We start from the raw sequence: 21,135 nt of genomic DNA on the forward strand, positions 1-21,135 counted from the left end.
TGAAAGGTATCGTAGATGGCAAGTGTCCAGTGGTTCGAAAGGGGGTAGCAATAGTTGCTCGAGGACTATGTTGATATCCCACAGCACTGGCACTTTATCGAGGGATGTAAGCGTAGGACCCCTTTCATGAATCTGGAGATGAGGGAACAACATGATATAGGTTCCCCATTTAAGGGAGTATGGTAAGCTGCTATGGCGCTTAAATGTACTGAGTGAGGCAGCTGCTAGGCCTTTGCTGTAGAGTATATGTAGGTAGGCCAGAAGACGTTCTGGTGGGCAAGTAAGTGGGTCCAATCCTGTAGTTGAGCACCAGGAAGTGTAGCGTGACCACTTCCGTTGGTAGGGGAGCCTAGTCGATGGTTTTCTGGAGGACACAAGTATGTCCTGAAGAGGAGGAGCGATATTCAAGTTTTGGAAACGAGCCTTTCAATCTCCATGCCATGAGATCCAGTGAGGAATGAAGTGGATGAAGTAGTTATCCGTTCTCCTGGGTAAGTAGCTGAGGGCTGATGCCCAGGGGAATCGGATTGAGAATTGATAATTGTATCAGGTAACTGTACCATAGCTGTCTTGGCCACTCTGCTGCGATGAGAATGAGATCTGCCTGGTCCCCGATGCATCTCTGGACCGTGTGAGAGATGAGTGGTATCAGAGGAAATGCGTATAGAAGACCCCGAGACCAGTTTATGAGGAACGCATCTTGAGCTATCCGATGTGGGCTTGGATACTCTAAGCAAAATATTCTTCACCTTTCTGTTGTGTTCTGTCGTGAAAAGGTTGATGCGGGGAAGACCCCACTTGGAAAAGATGTGGTTCGCTATTTCTTGATTTAGTTCCCATTCGTGGGGGTGAAATATTCTGCTCAATTTGTCTGCTCTGGAATTGCTGATTCTGGGTAAGTTGCTTGCAGGGAGATAGACCTGTCGTGAGCCCATTCCAGAATTTGGACTGCTTTCCTGCATAGGTTCCAAGAACCTGACCCTCCTTCCTTGTTTATTTATTTATTTATTTATTTAAGAGTCTTCTATACCGATGTTAGTCGAAACATCACCTCGGTTTACATGGAACAAAAGCAATGGAAATTACAAGTAACAGGGGAAGGGTAAGGGGTACAAAAAACCATAAGGAGAGCAGAGAAGCATAGGAACAAACAACAAGTGAACTATAATGTCATAAGAACAAGGTCATAGTCAAATTCAGGTCATGATCCATCACAATTCAATATTCATCAAGGGTGTTGGGGAAAGGCTTGTTTGAATAGCCAGGTTTTGAGCTGGGCTCTGAATTTGGTGATGCAAGGTTCAAGTCTGAGGTGGGTTGGGAGTGAGTTCCAGTGCATAGGTCCAGCAATGGAGAGCGCCCGATCCCTTGTAACTGTGAGGTGTGCTTTCTTTAGGGATGGCACATGGAGGGACCCTTTGTTGGTGGTCCTTGTCGGTCGATTCGAGCAGGTAAATTGGAGGGGATCTGCCAGCCAGTTGGAGTGATGGGAATATGAGGCTTTATGTATAATGGTCAGGGATTTAAAGAGGATGCGGGAGGGAATAGGGAGCCAGTGTAGGTCCTTCAGTATAGGGGAAATATGGTCGTATTTGTGAGCGTTGGAGAGGGTTCTGGCTACAGCGTTCTGTAGTATTTGGAGGGGCTTTAAGGAGGAGTAGGGTAGGCCAAGAAAGAGGGTGTTACAGTAATCCATCTTGGATGCCAGTGTAGCCTGGACGACAGTGCGGAAGTCACTAGCGTGAAGGAGAGGTTTCAGGTTTTTTAAGACTTTAAGTTTGAAGAAACCCTCTTTGAGTATGGCACTGATATGTTTTTTGAAGTTCAGTTGTTGGTCGATTAGGACCCCCAGGTTCCTTGCGCAGGGCTGTGCATGAGGAATCTTGATAGCAGAGTCAATTGAGAGTGCGGGATTAGTAGGGGGGTGATGGGATATGAGGAGGAGTTCAGTTTTGGCAGTGTTTAGAGCAAGGTGGAGACCTTGCTCTAAACACTGCCAAAACTGAACTCCTCCTCATATCCCATCACCCCCCTACTAATCCCGCACGACCGTAAGGAGTTGATGGCAGCGAGATGGTTTCCCCAGGATTCAAGGGTGTCAGATAGGGAGCCTTGAATGGGTATGATGATTTGCACACCATCAGCGTAGAGAAAGAATTTGAGGCCAAGTTCTGATAAGAGTTTGCACAAGGGGGTGAGGTAAATGTTAAAGAGGGTAGAAGAGAGGGAGGAGCCTTGGGGGACTCTTTGGGCAAGGGCGTAGTGGGAGGACTCAGCATTGCCTATTTTCATGGTGAATTTCCTATTGTCGAGGTAGGATGAGAACCACTTAAGGGCTGTGCCAGAAAGGCCAATGTCGGTTAGGCGGGCAAGGAGGTGGGTGTGATTTATGGTGTCAAAAGCTGCTGAAATGTCCAGTAGAGCAAGAAGGTAGCTGTGACCTTGATCCATTCCCCTGAGTAAGTAGTCAGTCAAGGAAAGTAAGAGGGTCTCAGTGTTGAGGTGTTTACGGAAGCCAAATTGAGAGGGGTAGAGAAGGTTGTGAGTTTCAAGGAATTCTGTAAGTTGCGAGTTGACGACCTTCTCCATGATTTTTGAGATGAAAGGGAGATTGGAGATAGGGCGAAAGTTGGCGGGGTCCTTGGGGTCAAGTGCAGGTTTTTTGAGCAGTGGTTTGACCACAGCATGCTTGAGTGGGTCAGGGACAATGCCTGAAGAGAGGGAGCAATTGATAACATCTGCAATGGGTTTGGAAATGATGTCAGGTATGGTGAGGAGGGCTTTGGTGGGGATAGTGTCTGATGGATGAGTCGCAGGTTTCATCTTTTTGAGGATAGATGTGATTTCAGTGGAAGAAACGAGTTCAAGGTCGTTAAAGGAGGACGAGGGTGGGTCAGTGCCTGTAGCAGCTGGGAGCGAGGAGGGAGTAGAGGGAAATCGGAGAAGGATAGTTGCGATTTTGTCATGAAAGTAGCGTCCCAGTTCTTCACATTTGCTGCTGGCTTCACTGTCAGGAATGGGGGGGATGTGTGTTTGGTAAGGGAAGAAACATAGGTGAAGAAGGCTTTGGGGTTATATTTGTAATCGTGGATTCTTAGGGCGTAGTAGTCTCGTTTGGCTTTAAGGGTGGCTAGCCTGTAGAGATGTAGTGAGGATTTGAATATGGATGCTTTTTGCGGGGATGGGTCTTTACGCCATGTGCGTTCTTTCTGCCTGAGCTCATGTTTCATTAGTTTGAGGTCTGGGGAGTACCATGGGTTTTGTTTTTTTGCAGATAGTTTAGTTTTATGTGTGGTGATAGGGCACAGTTTGTTTGCAATATCTAAGGTGATGAACCTTAGATATAGCTGGAGAACCGTGGAGGAGACACATCAGGACAGAGTCGACCACGAGAAGTGGCGATGGCTCCCTAGGTCTTTTATGGCCTGTTATGTGCTTTTTGAGCTTCGGCTGTGTCGGCACTGTCGGGCTCTCAGAAATTGTGAATCGATGGCGTCAGTGCTGCGTCTACCTGACGCGGCTGCATTGACATTTTCTCTGTGAGTCGATGCTCCGGAGGCGCGTCGATGCTTCGAACGCGATCCGGAGTGATGGCCTTCAGTGCGCCGGTGAGTTGATGGCGTCGACGCAGCCTGTGGCCACGGTGCAGCAGATACATGCCCCGTGCTGTGTGGCGGTTTTTGTCTGTGGCCCCCCCCTCTTGGGGGGGGGCCACAGAAGAGGCTCTTCAATGAGAGAGGACTTCTTGTGTTTTGGGCATGGGGAAGATCTCGTTGAAGCCTCAGAAGGAGCATAAGAGACCTATGGTGCTGCTTTTAGTTGTTGAATTTTAGCAGCTCGCAGGCACTGCGCTCTTGGGGAACATACGGCCGAAGTCTCCGCAGCTTGCCTGGTCATGATCAGGACAGAGGCAGAGCTAGCAAGATTTGTGGCCATCAGTGACCGACATAATCTTTCCACAGGCACAGAATTTGAATCCTGGTCGAGGCATTATGGTAGCAAAGCCTTTCCCTGTGGTATTGAAGTTTGTTTTGGGTGGTTTTTTTACCTCACAACTATGAATCTCTGTAGGAGAAAGGAGCTCCATGTGCGATCAGTCGCGCGGAAAAAAACAGACTGAGGAGCCTCAGGCAAACGCGGGAAGATGCAAGAGAGAGCACCTAGCTGAAAGACTTTGCTAATCTTAGAGAGCTCCGCCACCTAGTGGCACGGAGGACATACCCAGACAGCATGGCTAATTTAGCTGTTTATCTACGTAAAAAAAAAAGAGATCCCAGTCTACATAAAGTGCATGTTTATATGCCCTCTTAATCCTTTTGGGGGTTTGCCTTTTGCTTCATCTGCTTTTACAGTATATCTTGTTTATTTACAGATTGCATGCATTACAGCTTTGAAGACCCATATGGTCTATTTCATGATTTGTAGAGTGCATATTTATAAAGCCACTAAACACTATACAATCATGATTTTTTTTTCAGTAGATAAATATATACAAAATACACCCACACAGCTCTGATGGAAATGTTACAAACACACAAAAGAACAAAAAAAGGTACAAGGAGAAACTTAAAAAACAGACATTAGGACATTGTTCTAAAACAATGTTAATGTGTCGATATTGTATTGTCTTAGTAAGATTTTCTTTATGGAGTTATGCAAATATGGTTGGAATGTATAAGAAGAATTTCATGCAGTATTAACAGCATACATTTCCCCCTTCACCTACCGCAGCATCCCCACAAAAAATTCATAAGTTAAAAAAAAAAATTATATATATATATATATATATATATATATAAGATAGATAGATACACACACACACACATATATACCTAAGAGCAAAGGAAATGTAAAAACATTTCCAAGATTAAAATTATCTGGTGCAAACAGTTTAAAGACTGAAGAGATACGTCCTGAACTTTAAAATGACATTTCTAGCAATACTGAAATACCTACAATACTTGAATGTAATCCACATTGAAGTTACAAAGGAAAATATAAATAAAGACTGAGCCCTCTCTGTTTACTTTCATCTTGCCTCCCCTGAAAGTGCCTTCCTCCATTTCAGGAACAAATCTCAAATCCTAATTGCCTTTTCCTGTATTACTACCAATAAAGTTAATAGGTTACTTGAACATCACAGCCTACCTAAATGCAGCTTCCCAAAAGCAGTTCATTCCACAAACATCAGAGGGCAGCATCCAATAGGGATTCCAGTTAGACACAGAGAAATCCTTACACCTGACAGGGTGAGACACAAATTACAATCCTATATCAAATATTTGTGGTTTTACATGCCGCTACCTCCCCCCCCCCCCCCAACACTAAATTACCTTGTGACACATAGCAATGAAGCTATTCAGTGTGGCACTTTAAAAGGTCAAGGACAAAGTTAACAGAACTGAAACTTTAAAAAGTCGGAGAACCAATTTTGCCACATGTCACATTTACCTTGCAATAAGAATTATGCAACAATTCTGTACACTGACAAAGCAATAAAATGGTAATTTTGTTTACAATCCTACCTACTTGCCAAATCCTTTGGCCACAAAAAAAAATGGAAGGAACATGCCACAAAATATTGAAATTTAAACTGTTACAAAATAATGCTCAGATGTTTCAAAAATCCAACACGTGATCTATCAATCCAAAATGCTTCCGAAAGCCTTGAATCAACTCCACTGTTTTCTTAGGGAGGTACTTTTTGACTTGCAAGTTGCCAGATTCCCTAGGCTGACTGAATGGCAAGGGGCATGTCTATAAGAAGCAATGCTTTGTTGACAAGATTTTTACTGGCATAGTAGCACTCCCGAAAAATGTTTAAGGTCACCCAGGTCTTCTTATTTGATCTCTAAATGACAGGTAAAATTTTAGTTTTGTATAGCCTTTCATGGCCTTCGGATTTTCAGAATGGTCCACCAGCAGGGGCTTCAATTTAAAATCATCTGCAGCATTACCTCTCAGCAGTGTCAGGCAATTTCTGACCTAAACCTAAAACTTTTCTTCCTCAGCAATAAAGGCTCTGTCAGGCAATAGCTTCCAGAAAATGACTGGCTCATCAAAGCTGAAAACGTATTCTGGTTTTTACCCTCCTCCCCCATCCCCTGATGATTTTTTTCAACAGTTCAGGATACTGACAACATACTATATCACCAATGGCTCTTGTGCAAACTATGCCATCTTTTAAATCCCTCAAACCACTTTTTATTGACTGTGAAAGTTTCAGTCTTCAAATTTCGTTTCTTTTCCTGGACTCTCTAATGCTTGTGGACTGTATGTTGCCCCAGAAATGAGAAGCTTAGCATCAGGAGAGTCAAATTCAGGAGCTGATGGTAGAAATTCTTCCACTTATACCAGCCATCTTCCCTTCATGTTGAACACTCAGGTGCTGTTGGCCGGCAAGGCATAAGAAACAGGAGTAGCCCTCAATACAAACTAGGCATGAGAGACCTGGGGGGAGACAGGAATTTAGGAACACTGAGATAAAGCAGGAACGCTAATGGTAGAACTTGGAGACAAAAACATCTTCTGGATACAGGAACGGAGCCAGAGTACAAGGACTGGAAGGTAGGACCAAGCTCTTGTAAATATCTAACGAGACTGCTTTAGTATAAAATACAAGAAACAAGTTGACCACCAGGGGAAGTGCAGGGCACAGGGCTGAGAGGACTGGATAGTAGTCCAAGCAGTTCACAGCATCACCCGCATTCAGCAACGGATTCTTAGACTATGCTTATGGGAACATTATACCAATTCTGATCTTCGATCCATACATTCAGTATTCTTTCCATGTCCCAGAAGTAATGTCAAGGAAAACGAGACAGCCTGGAAACACTAAAAAAGGTGTGCTTCTTGATAATGTGTGTCAAATGTCTATTTTCAAGGATTGTTCCTACTGTATATGATGAAAACACTAATGCCATAGAAGTTTTGGTCAGTTTTTCACCAAATTCAAAGCGCCTTAAAACTTCTAATTTTTACTTCTAAAGTAAGGCATTTTCTCTTTTGGCACTTCAGTTCTGACCTTCAGACAATAAATGCTTTGCAGAGATCTCCACTATTACTTTCCAATGGATGAAGCTGAATACTGAAAGAGGCTGTGAACTATGCCAAAGGTTTTGGTCCCAGGCTCTCTTGTCCTGGAATAGATCTGCAGCTTTCCTCATAGGGTACTGTTTCAAATAGCAGTGGAAAAACTACAACCTACAGGCCAAAATCAGCCCATGCGACCCTTTGATCCAGCCTACTTTAGATGATGTAAATAGGGACAACCACTAAGCTATGGCATTCTTGCTTCTCTGCAACACACAAAAAACACAGGAGGTAAGTGAATGGAGTGATTATGTGCCATCGCGCAGGAAAAGAAGGATGCAGCAGGCACAGCTATGTGATAGAAAAAGATGGAACCAGTCAGATGGGCACAAAGAGAGGCAGCCACCATCACTGTGCGGGAAAAAAAAGGTAGCTGCTGTGTGGCAGAAGACTGTGGTAGAAAAGGGAGGTAGGAATCTTTGTAGGTGGGAGGGGGAATCCTGGGGTTTGGCTGGAAAGAGTACTAAAGATGGAGGATGCTGTTAGGCTGCCAGCCTGGTTCTCATTCTCTGGCCCCTTTTGAGTCCTACCTTGAGAAATTTCCTCTCAATGCGTTTTTACTCCAGCATATTCCTTATTTCTTTGGATTTAATGATTGTCTCAGTCTACTTGTTTCTACCTTTTACTTGTGCTTCAAATTGCGTTGCTGCTTATTCCTGCTCCCAGTCCTCAAAGTCCTGCCGGCCACAAGCACTCAAGGGGAAGGTCCTGTCGCAGGCAATAGATACCCTGCTGCTATTGCAGTTGGAATCAGTCAATCCTGCTTTGCCAGTATACTGGTCTCTCTCAATCTAGAGCAGTGGTTCTCAACCTTTTTTCTGTCGGGACACACCTGACAGATGGTTCTCACATGCGTGACACACTGACCCATGATCGTCACGGGGCTAGATGTAAAAGTTCAGTTTGCATCCACGGGAACCCCCCTGACCCACAATAATGGATGTAAAGCAGAATTATAACATTCCCCATACAACTCACCCTACAAAAAAGATATTCTGGTTCTGGTGTCATCTCAGTAACAGCAACTCAAACTCCTTCTACTTCCAGGCTCAATAGCCCTACTTATGAAAAGACAGCAGTTTACCACCAATGCATGTCCTCTTGAGAAAACACAACAAATAAGACTGATAAAACTCTTACATGCTAGTAAAATATTTCATCTCGGTAACAGACACAGATCCGACCTAACATACTCCCAGGATCTGTAGTAATGCACATAAACTAATCCACACACATTTACACTTGTATTATGGAATACACTCAAATAGGAGCAACCCTATCTATGAAAAGGCAACAATATAAATATTAAATCAGGCCCTAAAAACCAATACACCTCTTATTAGGAAAACAGAACTAGCAAGCAGCTATAGATCCCCACACAGAAATAATTGTAAAACTATACTAATAAGCAGAATAAATGTTTCTAAATAGCTATGAACAGAATAACATCCAACAATTAAAAACTATTAAAAACTATTTAAAAATTCTCCAAACACCAATAAAATATTTCAAAAAAAGCAGACACATCACATAATATTAAATAATTAAAATGACAGTCAATCAAGAAAAATAAACTTAAAAAGCCACCTTTACTTACCCCCTCCAGCAGCTCTCCTGCTCCTCTTCCATGCAGGCCGTAGCACACAGCAGAAGCAGCAGTAGAGGCTAAGCTCTATACTCATGGTCCTCTTCCTTAATGCCCATGTCTCTCACACACACACACACCATACCAGTCATGCCCCCATGACCAGTTTCTGTCTCTCACACACTAATCATCTCCCAGTCTTTGACACACACACCAGTCACCTTCCTGAACAGTTTCTCTCATGCCATACACACACACAGGCTTCCCACTCCCGTGTTCTACTTACATATACGGGCTTCTCACTCTCATAATCACTTTCTCTGTCTCACACACACTCACCAGTCTCCCATGCTTGTTCTCTCCACATGCACAGGCTTCTCATTTCTATAATCACTTTCTTTTTCTCTCTCTCTCACAAACACACACACACACACCAGTCACCTGATCTCTCTCATGCATACACACACAGGCTTCCCACTCCCATGTTTTCAGATATACAGGCTTCTCACTCCCATGCTGTGTCACACACACCCAGGTTTCTCACTCCCATGCTCACTCTTCACATGCACAGGTTTCTCATTCCCATAATCACTTTCTTTCACAGACACACACACCAGTCACCTGATCTCTCTCATGCATACACACACAGGCTTCCCACTCCCATGTTCTTTCAGATATACAGGCTTCTCACTCCCATGCTGTGTCACACACACCCAGGTTTCTCACTCCCATGTTCACTCTCTTCACATGCACAGGCTTCTCATTCCCATAATCACTTTCTCTCTGTTACACACACATACATACACACACACATACATATATACACACACACACACACACACACCAGTCTCATTTCCATGCTCGCTCTCCACTGCACAGGCTTCTCATTCCCTGAATCACATTCTTTCTCTCATATTCACACACACCAGTCTCTTTCTCTCACACACCCCGTCACCTTACCAACCAGTCTCTTGCTCTCATGCATGCACACACACACACAGGCTTCCCACTCCCATGCTCTTTCTCTCACATAATCAGGCTTCTCACTCCCATGCTTTTTTTCACACACCCCCCCCCCCCTCCCCCCCAACACCAGGCTTCTTACGCCCTTGCTTTCTCACATACCCAGATTTCTCACTTCCATGCTTTTTCTCTCTCTCACACACACACACATCAGTCACTTCCTTGACTGTCTCACACTCTCACATACACATCAGTCATCTCCCTGAGCAGTCACTTTCATTGTCTCTCACATATACACCACATCAACTCTCTGACCAGTTTCTCTCACTCACAAACGTGCTCTCAATCACACGCAGGCTGGCTGCTTCTTTCTCTCACTCACTTCCTTCCCCCCCGGAGCACAAATGGAAACTGCAGCAGCCTCCTCCTCCAGCCCCCGCAAGCCAAGAAAGTAGAATCCCATCGACCGCGGGAGGCTCAAGCTGCTCTCTCCTTTCTTGATTACCGGCTGCTTCGATTGCCCAGGGGCCGATGACGCTGCTGCTGCTGCTGCTACTTTATCACGCGGCACGGGCCGGCTCTTTCTCCTTCCCGCGCACCGCGTATCACTTCCTGTTCCGGGTCACGGGGGGGGGGGCGCGCGGGAAGAAGAAAAGGCCCAGCCACAAGTGCCACAGCTTCTTTTAGCGCCGCTGCCGTTCCCGCTGGGCTTGAACGTGCTGATAGCCCGGCGGCAACGGCAGCAAGGAAGAAAGAGCAGCGGGAGAGACCCGGAGCACGCGACACACTACCCGGTGCTTGGCGACACACTAGTGTGTCGCGACACACCGGTTGAGAACCGCTGATCTAGAGGGTCACAATTCTGGCCGCCTATTCCATCCCAACAGCCTGATCGATAGGAAACCTGCCCCTGGGGCAGGCAAGAGCCACAAATGTGGACTTGTGTAATAAGTTTACCCACCCTGTTCTGGACTGCAGGAAACTTTTATATCTGTGCAAAACAGGACTCGTGTAGCCTGTGGAAAGTTCATCAGTATGGGTCAAAATTAAGAGTCCATAAATTCCATATGTCAAATCCAATTCCCAAAACAAAATTTCTGTTAGAAAGTAATTCCATTAAGTAAGTTTCTGAAAACAAGAGATGATTGTACATGGTTTGACTGGGAAATCTCCATTCAAGTGGACCAACACAGCAACTACACAATATAATAATTCAGTTATGTCAAATAATGATGGCAGTATTATCATTACATTGATACCTATCAAAAGCAGTATATCAAGCCTCTTATTAAAGAGGATGAGAAATGTACAAAAAATATAACTAGCACTGTTGAATAAAAATAACTGATTTTCACAAGTATTCATTCTCATTTTGTTTCTAAATAAACTGATTTGACTTTTTTGGGACATCTTCTAGACACGCTTGTGTCCAGGTGACAAAAATACCTATATAGTTTGCTATATAACTTGAAATAAATTAAATACAGAAGTGGTCCATTAAAGTAAAAATGTTTGAATTTAAATTAAGACTTGCATATTTTTCAATTACCACAAAACTCATGTGGCCAACATACACAGATACCAGGAGCACCAGCCTCATTATTCAATTGGAGAAATTACTTACCTGATAATTTTGTTTTCCTCAGTGTAGGCAGATGGACTCAGGATCAATGGGTATTGTGCTCTCCTGATCGCAGATGGGAGACAGAGTCAGATTTCAAAGCTGATGTCAGCCTACATATACCCGTGCAGCATGCTTAGCTCTTCAGTATTATCTTCGAAAAGCCAGTGTGGATATATGTTGCTTAATACTTGATTACACTTGATTAACCTTGAACTGGTTCAACTGATTATACATATATATAAAACCTTTGAAACTGGAGACTACCAGTGCACTGAAACAAACGCCGACACCTGGGCAACTGCGGGTGTCTTGGATTAGAGGTAAGCCGTGGCTTACCCATACTTGTTCAGTCTCGAGATTTGATATCCGAGGTTCTCTATTTCTGGAGCAGCCGTGGACGGGATGCTGAGTCCATCTGTCTACACTAAGGAAAACAACATTATCAGATAAGTAATTTCTCCATTTCCTAGCATGTAGCCAGATGGACTCAGGACCAATGGGATGTACAAAAGCTACTCCCCTGTAGGGTGGGAGGCTGCTCGTGGCCCACTTAGTGCTGCCCTTGCGAAGGCTGTATCCTCTCTGGCCTGAACATCCAGGTCGTAGAACCTGGAGGTATGTAGGGAGGACCATGTTGCCACCCGACAGATCTCGTCTGGCGAAGGCAGACTGGTTTCAGCTCAGAAGACTGCCTGGGCCCTTGTAGAATGCGCCTTGACCTGTAGAGGTAATGGTTTTCCTGCCTCTATGTAGGCAGCATTAATTACTTCTTTGATCCAGGGGGCTATGGTGGCCCATGATGCCGCTTCCCCTTGTGAAGAATGAACAAGTGGTCAATTTTGCGCAAGGATTCAGATCTTTTCAGGTATCGGACTAGGATTCTGCCGACATTCAGGTGGCAGAGGAGGCATGAGTCTTCTGAATCCCTGTGCTCATCTGGTGATGGTAAGGATATAGTCTGGTTCATTTGGAACTGGGAAACCACTTTCGGAAGGAAGGATGGATGGTACCGTACGCAGCTGTATAGTGCCCGGGGTGAACCTGAGGAACGGCTCCCGACAGGATAATGCTTGAAGTTAGGAGATGCGCCGGGCTGAGCATATTGCGATCAGGAACTCTGTCTTTAAGGTCAAGAGATGTAGAGACAGGGTGCTTGTTGGTCTTAAGGACTCCCCTGCTGGGAAGTCTAGTACTAGGTTGAGGTTCCATAGAGGAACTGGCCACTTTAGTGGTGGTTGGAGTTGCTTGACTCATTTTAGGAAGCGAGACACATCCGGATGAGTTGATAGTCTGATGCCGTCCACTTTGGACCTGAAACAGGCCAGTGCTGCGACTTGGACCTTGAGGGAGTTGAGGGACAACCCCTTCTGCATGCTGTCCTGTAGGAATTCTAGGATCATGGGAATCTTGGCCGTCCTCGGGAGGAGACCGCGGTCTTCACACCAAGCTTCGAATACTCTCCAGATCCATATGTAAGATAGAGATGAGGAGAACTTGCGTGCCCGAAGCAGGGTGTCAATCATGGCTTTTGAGTAGCCACGCTTCTTTAGGCTAGTCCTCTCAAGGGCCATACCATAAAAGAATCGAGCCGGGTCTTCGTGGGAGATCGGTCCCTGCTGAAGAAGGTCCCTGTATGGCGTTAGACGTAGAGGATTCCCCGTCATAGTCTTCACATGTCTGCATACCATGGTCTTCTTGGCCAATCCGGGGCGACTAGTAGGACTAGTCTCCTGTGGTGTTCTATATTGCGGATGACCCTGCCCAGTAGTGGCCATAGTGGGAAGGTGTATAGGAGGCTTTCCTCTGGCCAGTTCTGGACAACAGCGTCGATTCCCTGAGATTGTGGTGCTTGTCTGTGGCTGAAGAATCTGGGGACCCGGGCACTGCGACAAGTTGCTAGTATGTCCATGCCTGGGAGACCCCATCGATTTACTATCAGCTGGAAGGCTGTGTCCGCAGGTGACCATTACCCCAGGTCTAGGCTTTCTCTGCTGAGGTAGTCTGCAGAGATGTTGTCTTTTCCCGCCATGTGGGAGGCCGAAATCCCTTGTAGATTTATTTCCGCCCACTCCATGTAGGGGTATATTTCCAGAGACACCTGCTGGCTCTTGGTTCCTCCCTGTCGGTTGATGTAGGCAACGGTTGATGCATTGTCCGATATGAATGACTGACTCGCCTCGGAGTCTGTGGCTGAATCATAGCAGGCTAGTCTGACCGTTCGAGCTTCCAGGCGGTTTATGTTCCATCCCGCCTCTTCCTGGTTCCATTATCCCTGGGCCATCAGTTCCTGACAGTGGGCTCCCCAACCTCGCAGGCTTGAGTCCGTGGTGAGCAAGATCCACTTCGATGCGGATAGGTTTACGCCTCTTCTTAGGTGTTCTTCCTGTAGCCACCATTGAAGCTGCTCCCGACCCTGTCGGTAGCTGGAGGCGAACTGAGTAGTTCTGGGACACTGGATTCCATCGTAACAGTAGGGCAGCAGAGGCCAGTTGTGCCTGGACAAAGGTATGCAGCCCTTTGAAAAATTCCACCCAGAAGAAGGTTCCTGGATCTATGTTGATCCCAGGAGGGGTTGTAGTGGAAGTCCCGGAGGAATTTTCCTGAGGGGGCACCGAGTTGGAAATACTTAGGTCTGGGATGCCATCATCAGTGGTACCGGATCCCTCTCTTGACTGTAGAGAGTCTTGATTTGGTTCTCCCTGGTTCTGTTCACACTGTTGGCACAGGAGGGATCCCAATCCAGGCCGCACGGCTCTTAAGTGGCAGGCTAGGCAAAGGAAGGGTCCCTTGGCTTTCTTGGATGGTGGTGCCATTATTTGTGCGCGTGTAGGGCTTAGGAACTCACCCATGCGTGGAGTTATGCGCACGGATGCGCTTAGTTGAATGCATCAGAAGTTATGCACACAGGCAACGGAGTTTGTGCGCGCGGCACAGCTATGTGCACAGTTGTACGTGTCGCTGTGCGCGCCGCTGTGCACCCACCCCGTAGATAAGCGTTTAAGTTACGCGCTTCAGGCCTCCGGCCTGGCACACGCATATCGCCGGTCGAGGGGGGAAAATGGCGCAGACGACCCTGAAGGCAAAATGGTGCCGCCCCCCCCCCGGAGGATCTCCACGTGTGTGGACCCTCATACCGAATCGGGGCCTGCCCAAGGAGGGCTGCTCAACCCGATTTTAAAGCCTCGTCTGAGGAAGGACGGTATGGCTATTCGAGCCTTGGAGACCGGAGACTTAGAAGTAAAGGTTTCTAACTTACCTGGCCTCGGCGCTTACCGGTCGCGTGGCGGGCGATCTCCAGCTGCGGGGGGAGAGGGAAATACCTTCACTGCCGCGCTCGAATCTGCATCTGTTGCCTTTCAGCCACCCTGGGGGCTAAGTCCACGCCGGGAATCAGCTGTCGGACCAAGGCTCACCTCTGAGGGATACTGAAAGTCACCTCAGGAAAGTCTCGACTGGGGGAGGGACAGTTAGGTTTTACTGCAGGAGAAGCGGGGGCTCTCTTCTTAAGGTAAACTTCCTTTCTTGCTGTAAAATGTTACACTATTCTTGTTTGGGATAGTGTCGGCATCTGCTATGGAGACGGAGAAATATTGAAGAGCTAAGCACGCTGCACGGGTATATGTAGGCTGATGTCAGCTTTGAAATCTGACTCAGTCTCCCATCTTCTATCAGCAGAGCACAATACCCATTGGTCCTGAGTCCATCTGGCTACATGCTAGGAAAATCTGTGTTACCCTTAAGTTACCTATTGACCGGACTAGACCTAACTCACTACCTCCATGCTGACGACATCCAGATATTACTACCAATACATGACACAATTGAAAAAGCGTATGAACTCATGGCAATGTACCTGAAGGTCATCAAGCTCACACAAATGAAGCTGGTAGTAAATATTGACAAAACTGAAATCATTCTTTTAGAAAGAAAAGTTTCCCCCAGGAGTTCAAGATTGATAACACTACAAGATAATACCATTTTCACTTTAGCCAAACATATACGGGACCTAGGAGTCATCATTGATCCAGAATTATGTTTTAAGAAACATATCAACTAAAGTAAGGGAAGGTTATGCTAAACTAATGATGTTGAAACGCCTGAAACCTTTATTATCTCAAAATGATTTCCGAACAGTCCTGCAATCACTAATTTTTGTGAGCACGGACTATTGCAATTCCTTATTTCTAGGTCTCCCAGCCTCCTTCATCCAGCCATTACAGGTCCTGCAGAATGCAGCGGCAAGAAACCTAACTGGCAGTAGAAAAAGGGACCACATTACCCCTATCCTGATGGCCTGGTTACTTATTGAATCACGGATTAAATTTAAAACACTCTGCACCTTGCACAAATAGATACACGATGAGCAAGTGGACTGGCTAAATGCAGCCATTAGGTTGCATGGGCCCCAAAGAAATTTACGATCCGCCAATAAAGGACTACTGTGAATACCAGTTGTACACTCTGCTCATTTGAATCAAGTCAGAGAAAGAGCTGTGTTGCTAGCAGGGCCTAAACTATGGAACATACTACCAACGAATTTGAGACTACAAACTGATTTTAAGAAGTTTAAGCAGGATTTAAAAACTTGGCTCGTCGACAAGGCATAAATGGAGTGAAACTGAGATTGTTACTATTTTAACTACATATTTCTTTTAGTCTCTTTTAACTCCAGTACTAATGCACATTTTTAGTTTTCTATTTGTTTACTTAGCATTTATTTTTGTTACTGTTTATTATTATTATTATTTTATGTACTAAATGATTTTAATATTGTATGTTTTACCCTCTGCATTCTTATAATTTGTAAACCATTGTGATGGCTCGTCTTAGCGACGGTATAGAAAATTTGATAAATAAAAACATTTCATTAAATCCTTAGGTTTAGGACATAGTACCTTTAAAAAATAAATTTGATTAGCAGTTCCCACTATCTAAGAAATTTACAGAGCTGATTTGGTTTTCTACAAGTAGATTTCAAACTACAAATATTAACAATTTCACACTTTAAAGCTGGAACACAAAAAATATATTTCACTCCAGGTACAGCATCTCATATCTACAGCAGCATTACCTCAATAAATGTTTTTACCAATGAGTCATATCTTATCTAATACAGGAATTTCGGTATATAAAAATTAAAAATAAATAAATAATCAAGTTGACTTAGAGAATAGCCACTGCTATTACTGGCATCAGTAGCTTGGGGTCTTCTTGGTGTTTGGGTATTTGCCAGGTTCTTGTGGCCTGGTTTGGCCTCTGTTGGAAACAGGATGCTGGGCTTGATGGACCCTTGGTCTGACCCAGCATGGCAATTTCTTATGTTCTCATCTGTACAGGATTCTGATACATCTAAGACTAAAACACTTGGTATATTTTCAATACACCAAGATAGAAATTAATTGCATAAATCGTATCGATATTTAAGTCTTAAGCAGACATGATTCAGGGCCGATGCAATAAATTTTGCGGAAAGCGGGCGCTGACTTTTCAGCACCCGCTTTCTTAGCGCATGCATGGCGCCCGCAAGGGTGGGGGCACCATGCAATATGCAAATTAGGGGGTTGCGACTCCACGGCAGCTGCCAGTTATGAAGACCAACGCCGGTAAACTCGGTATCAGTCTTCATAACTTGGTCTGCCAAGGTAATTTTTTGTTTTGTTTTATTGAAGAAGTTCCGAAAAGCAGTTTTTCCTGCTTTTCTGTATTTCTATGTGCGCTCAGGCAGGCGGTAATATCTGAGCGATAAATGTGCGCCTGAGACACATTTATTTTTTTGAATGGAGAGTGAATGAGTAATAGCCTCATTCACATGCATCTGCATGTGATGAGCGCTAACTCATTCACTCCGCGTCGGATGCACGTTAAATAGGCACTAATCCCCCTATTGCATAGGGGATGGATTAGCGTCTATTTAACCTGCGTCCAATAGCGGGTTAAACAGTGCGCTCGTGTGAGCGCACTGTATTGCATCAGCCCCCTCAGTTACTGCACTGCAGAAGCAATACCCTTAGTTTCAAATTTGCGATTATTTTAAATACCTCTTCCACTTTTGTAAACAAGTCATTCAGACAGAAAGCACTTCATAACTATGAGCGTATTTACAGTTTAAGTGAGTAAATCTTCATATTTGTAACTACAAGAAGAAAAAAAAAAAAACGTACGCAAAAGCATCTGATGAAATTTATCATTTTAGTAAATGGGAAAATGCTGGAGGGAACCAAAGATGGAAGACGTGTCCAGACATCACTTGTGCTGGACAGTCAGCTGGGTTCAAGATTAGCTTTTAACTGCTGCAGATTACCTTTCTTAAAATTCCTTTTTTATGGCAAATTACTAGGCAATTCCTATAATAATTTGTAACAACTTCTCAACAGCTATCAAACTACAGAATTTTTTTTAAAAGTAGTAATTTTACTGGTCCGCACAGCTACCCAGCAAAAATGTATAAAAGATTATCAAATTATTAGCTTTGCCTTTTAAAATCATGAAAGGTATTTGTTTTGATTCCTTAGAGTCAATCTCTAGAACGAGTAAGTTGCCAGAGCGCCTGACCTCACCATTCCAAAGTTACGCAGTTACAGTAGATTTAAACCCCACGATAAACAAGGGAGAGGTTAATGTTTGGGAGTAATTAGGTATACTAAATCAATTATGATTACAAGAGGAGCTTGTGCCTGCGGTAGGACACCAACCCTACCTGCGCCCAATTCTAAGTACTGCCGGGAAGCAAGGTCATTTCAGGCACAGAGTAAGTTTTGAACTTTATAATCAACTTTCTCCCTTACCCTCTCACATGTTTTCGATATTATCTTTCCTTCCATTACTACCAATATAGCCACATGGGTGTATGAGCTGCTCTGTCTTTGGCGAAGTCAGTCGGATTACTTATACACAGCTCAAACTTACCAGTCCCGCGGGCGACGTTCACCAAGGCCTACGCTTCTCGCTGCTTTCCTAGCTCCCCGTCCGCTCTGCCCGGGAAGAAGATCGGATGCGGTACGCGATTTTCCGCCTCTGTCTCCCCACGCCTCCAAGGCGCCCGAGAGCTGAGAGAAGGCGTAGAGCAGCGAACAGAAGCCGCAAAGAAGGCACAGCAATAACATTCGCAGCCAGCGCCGCATGTCCGGTATCTTACCCCGGCCTCCTACCTTCCTGCCTCTCACTGCGCTCAAATTTAAACTGGGGCAGGCGGGAACGGCGCGAGGTGCAAACTGCTACAAGGGGAGAGCGCGCGCCAATACCGCCATTAGAACCGTGCCTACGGCACGAGACCCCCACCCATGCCACACAGAACCGAAGCAGCAGCCATAGCCGGGCTCTCAAGGAGGTGAGAGGGGGCGGGACCGGATAAAACGAGGTGGCAAGGGTGGTGTTATTCCATTCTCGTCATCCCTCAATATGTCTTTTTTGGATCTGCATCTTTAGCTAGCTGAATATACTGATCTGAAAGAGATGCAGTGGGAATGGAGGTTAATTGCTTTTACGTGGAAGCAGAACCATGGGAATACAGATTAAATGGATATATTTATGTTTCAAAAATGATGCTCACGATGAGGATAATTTAAAAAAGTATTTACACTTAAAATTGGGTTTTACACATGTAAATTTATTTTACCCATGTAAGTGGGCTTTTCAAATTGCTACAATATTTTCCATTGAATTATCCATTAGATTTTCATGTGTAAGTGCACTTTAAGCAGGTACCATTACTGTACCTTGGGAAGAAACAGGAGATCTGCTTATTGTACAATATGTACATTTTTATAACTTTATGTAAGTATGTTGTTTATTGTTTTAACTGGTCTATTTTGTGTTTGTAAGGAAATAATTCTGGAAGTTTTTATTCAAAACCACCTAGAAAATTTGATAGGCTGTTAATTATTAACAGGTCTATACAGTAACGAGCAGTAGGAAGAGCTGCGTTAGTGCCCGGCGCACCCGCGGTTGCCGCACGCACAGTGCAGCTCACCTACCGCTCGAACCTGTATGTAAATAGCTTGCAAATGCAAGCTGCATCTAAGAAGCGTCCGTGAAGCGTTAGGCCCGTGCAACCCATTTTACTGTATAGAGCGCCTATACAGTATCCTGGGTGCGCGGGCCTAACGCTTCACGGCCACCCTGGTATCTGTCATTTCAAATGTCATTTGAAATGACAGATACCAGGAAGTCGGGATTGCCAGTCCCCTCTCCCCTCCTCCCGAAGCAGGGCGCGAAAAGCTGCCTTGCTCCGGGAGGAGGGAAGAAGGGACTGGCAGTACGAAACGGCGAAGCGACTTACTTTTTGCACCCACCTCCGGACATCGGACGACCTCTCCTGCCTCCAGCTGCTCACGAAGATGGACGCCTGCACGGCCGCTGAAGATGTGGCGTCACGACGTTTGGCGTCACGGCATGTGATGTCACGTCTTCAGCGGCCGTGTAGGCGTCCATCTTCGCGAGCAGCTGGAGGCAGGAGAGGTCGCTTTACACTGCCAGTCCCTTCTTCCCTCCTCCCGAAGCAGGGTGCGAAAAGCAGCCTTGCTCCGGGAGGAGGGAAGAAGGGACTGGCAGTGTAAAGCGACGAAGCGGCAAAGCGATTTACTTTTTGCACCACCCTCCGGACATCGGACGACCTCTCCTGCCTCCAGCTGCTCGCGAAGATGGACGCCTGCACGGCCGCTGAAGACATGACATCACATGCCGCTTTACACTGCCAGTCCCTTCTTCCCTCCTCCCGGAGCAAGGCTGCTTTTCGCACCCTGCTTCGGGAAGAGGGGAGAGGGGACTGGCACAGGGGAAGCCACGATGTCCGGAGGGGACTGCAAAAGTAAGTCGCCGAGCGTCGGATTGCCCGTCCTCTCCCCTCTGTCTCTTGCAACTTTTTTTTTCGCTTTTTTTTTTGCTTCGGGAGGAGGGGAGAGGACTGGGGCTGCCCCGGAGACCAGTATCCATGGATGCGGCCAGGGCCGGTGAGCGGGGGCTGGGGGAAAGCTTGCCGCCTACCCTTACCCCTGCCTCTAACGCAGGGGTAAGGGTAGGCGGTAAGTTAGCAGGTTAAACGCGTGGCAAAACAGCAGGGTAAAATAGCGATAGTCGGGGCGCGGGTTACTGGATGCTAGGGAATAGCTAATTCGCTCGTTTACATGCAATATACATGCCACGTGCGGAAGGGGTTGCCCGGGGATTTTAGGACGCGGTAAGGGTAGGTTAAAGGGGGTTGTGGATCGCAGGAAGGGCTAACGCGGCCGGAAAGTGAGCAGAACGCGGGTTAGGAGCGGGGTAAACGCGCCCGCACTTTACTGGATAGACCTGTATAAATAGCTTTTTTAAATTGCTACAATAATGTTTACATTTATATATGTAACTAATTTTAAAATTACCCTTAATGTGTATAGTTCTTAAATTCACCAATAATATCTGCTGAGATGGTGGTAGCGGGAGGTGCATATCTCAGAGCAGTGGCATAGCCAGAACTGATGTTTTAGCAGGGCCTGAGGTTAATACAGGTGGGCATTAGGCAAACAAGTATGAGCTGTGCTAGTTATACTATTATTGGCAATCCCCTGCCACCCCACCCCCATTGCTAAATTGAAAATAAAATGCTTTTTCTATCTCTCTTGTTTGGACATTTTCTTTTCTACTCATATTGGTCTCACTCTGGCTCGCTTTCCTCTGGTTATTCTTCAAACTCTTTTTCCAGAATCTCTCTTCCATTTTTTTTTTCTCTCCTTCATTTCCTCCCCTACATATCTTTCACACATTGATCTTTCCCTTTCATTTGGGCCGGAGCGCACTGTTAGCCCAGGTTTGGACGCGCGTTTTTGACGCGCTAGCTTTATCCCGCGTCAAACGCGCGTCCAACCCCGGGCTAACAGTGCGCTCCACCAGAGCG

General features: G+C 45.6%; 1 protein-coding gene and 1 long non-coding RNA gene across 3 annotated transcripts in view; one reads left to right on the forward strand and one right to left on the reverse strand.

Annotated features, from left to right (window-relative positions):
- GXYLT1 (glucoside xylosyltransferase 1) overlaps positions 1-18,628 on the reverse strand; it is a 145,387-nt gene extending 126,759 nt beyond the window's left edge. The window contains exons 1-2 of one of the 2 annotated variants that reach the window (XM_029615449.1): positions 18,171-18,628; positions 5,149-5,241 (exon numbers count right to left, since the gene is read on the reverse strand). In XM_029615449.1, coding sequence (XP_029471309.1) covers positions 5,149-5,241; positions 18,171-18,385 — 308 coding nt within the window. In that variant the 5' untranslated portion in view covers positions 18,386-18,628. The remainder of the gene's footprint in view (positions 1-5,148; positions 5,242-18,170) is intronic. The other variant, XM_029615450.1, reaches the window with a different exon arrangement.
- The window catches only part of LOC115098664, a 41,764-nt gene continuing 38,558 nt past the window's right edge, over positions 17,930-21,135 (forward strand). The window contains exon 1 of the long non-coding RNA XR_003858585.1: positions 17,930-18,012. This is a non-coding gene — a long non-coding RNA (uncharacterized LOC115098664). The remainder of the gene's footprint in view (positions 18,013-21,135) is intronic.

The sequence above is a fragment of the Rhinatrema bivittatum genome, chromosome 9 (genome assembly GCF_901001135.1).
Source record: "Rhinatrema bivittatum chromosome 9, aRhiBiv1.1, whole genome shotgun sequence".
NCBI lineage: Eukaryota > Metazoa > Chordata > Amphibia > Gymnophiona > Rhinatrematidae > Rhinatrema > Rhinatrema bivittatum.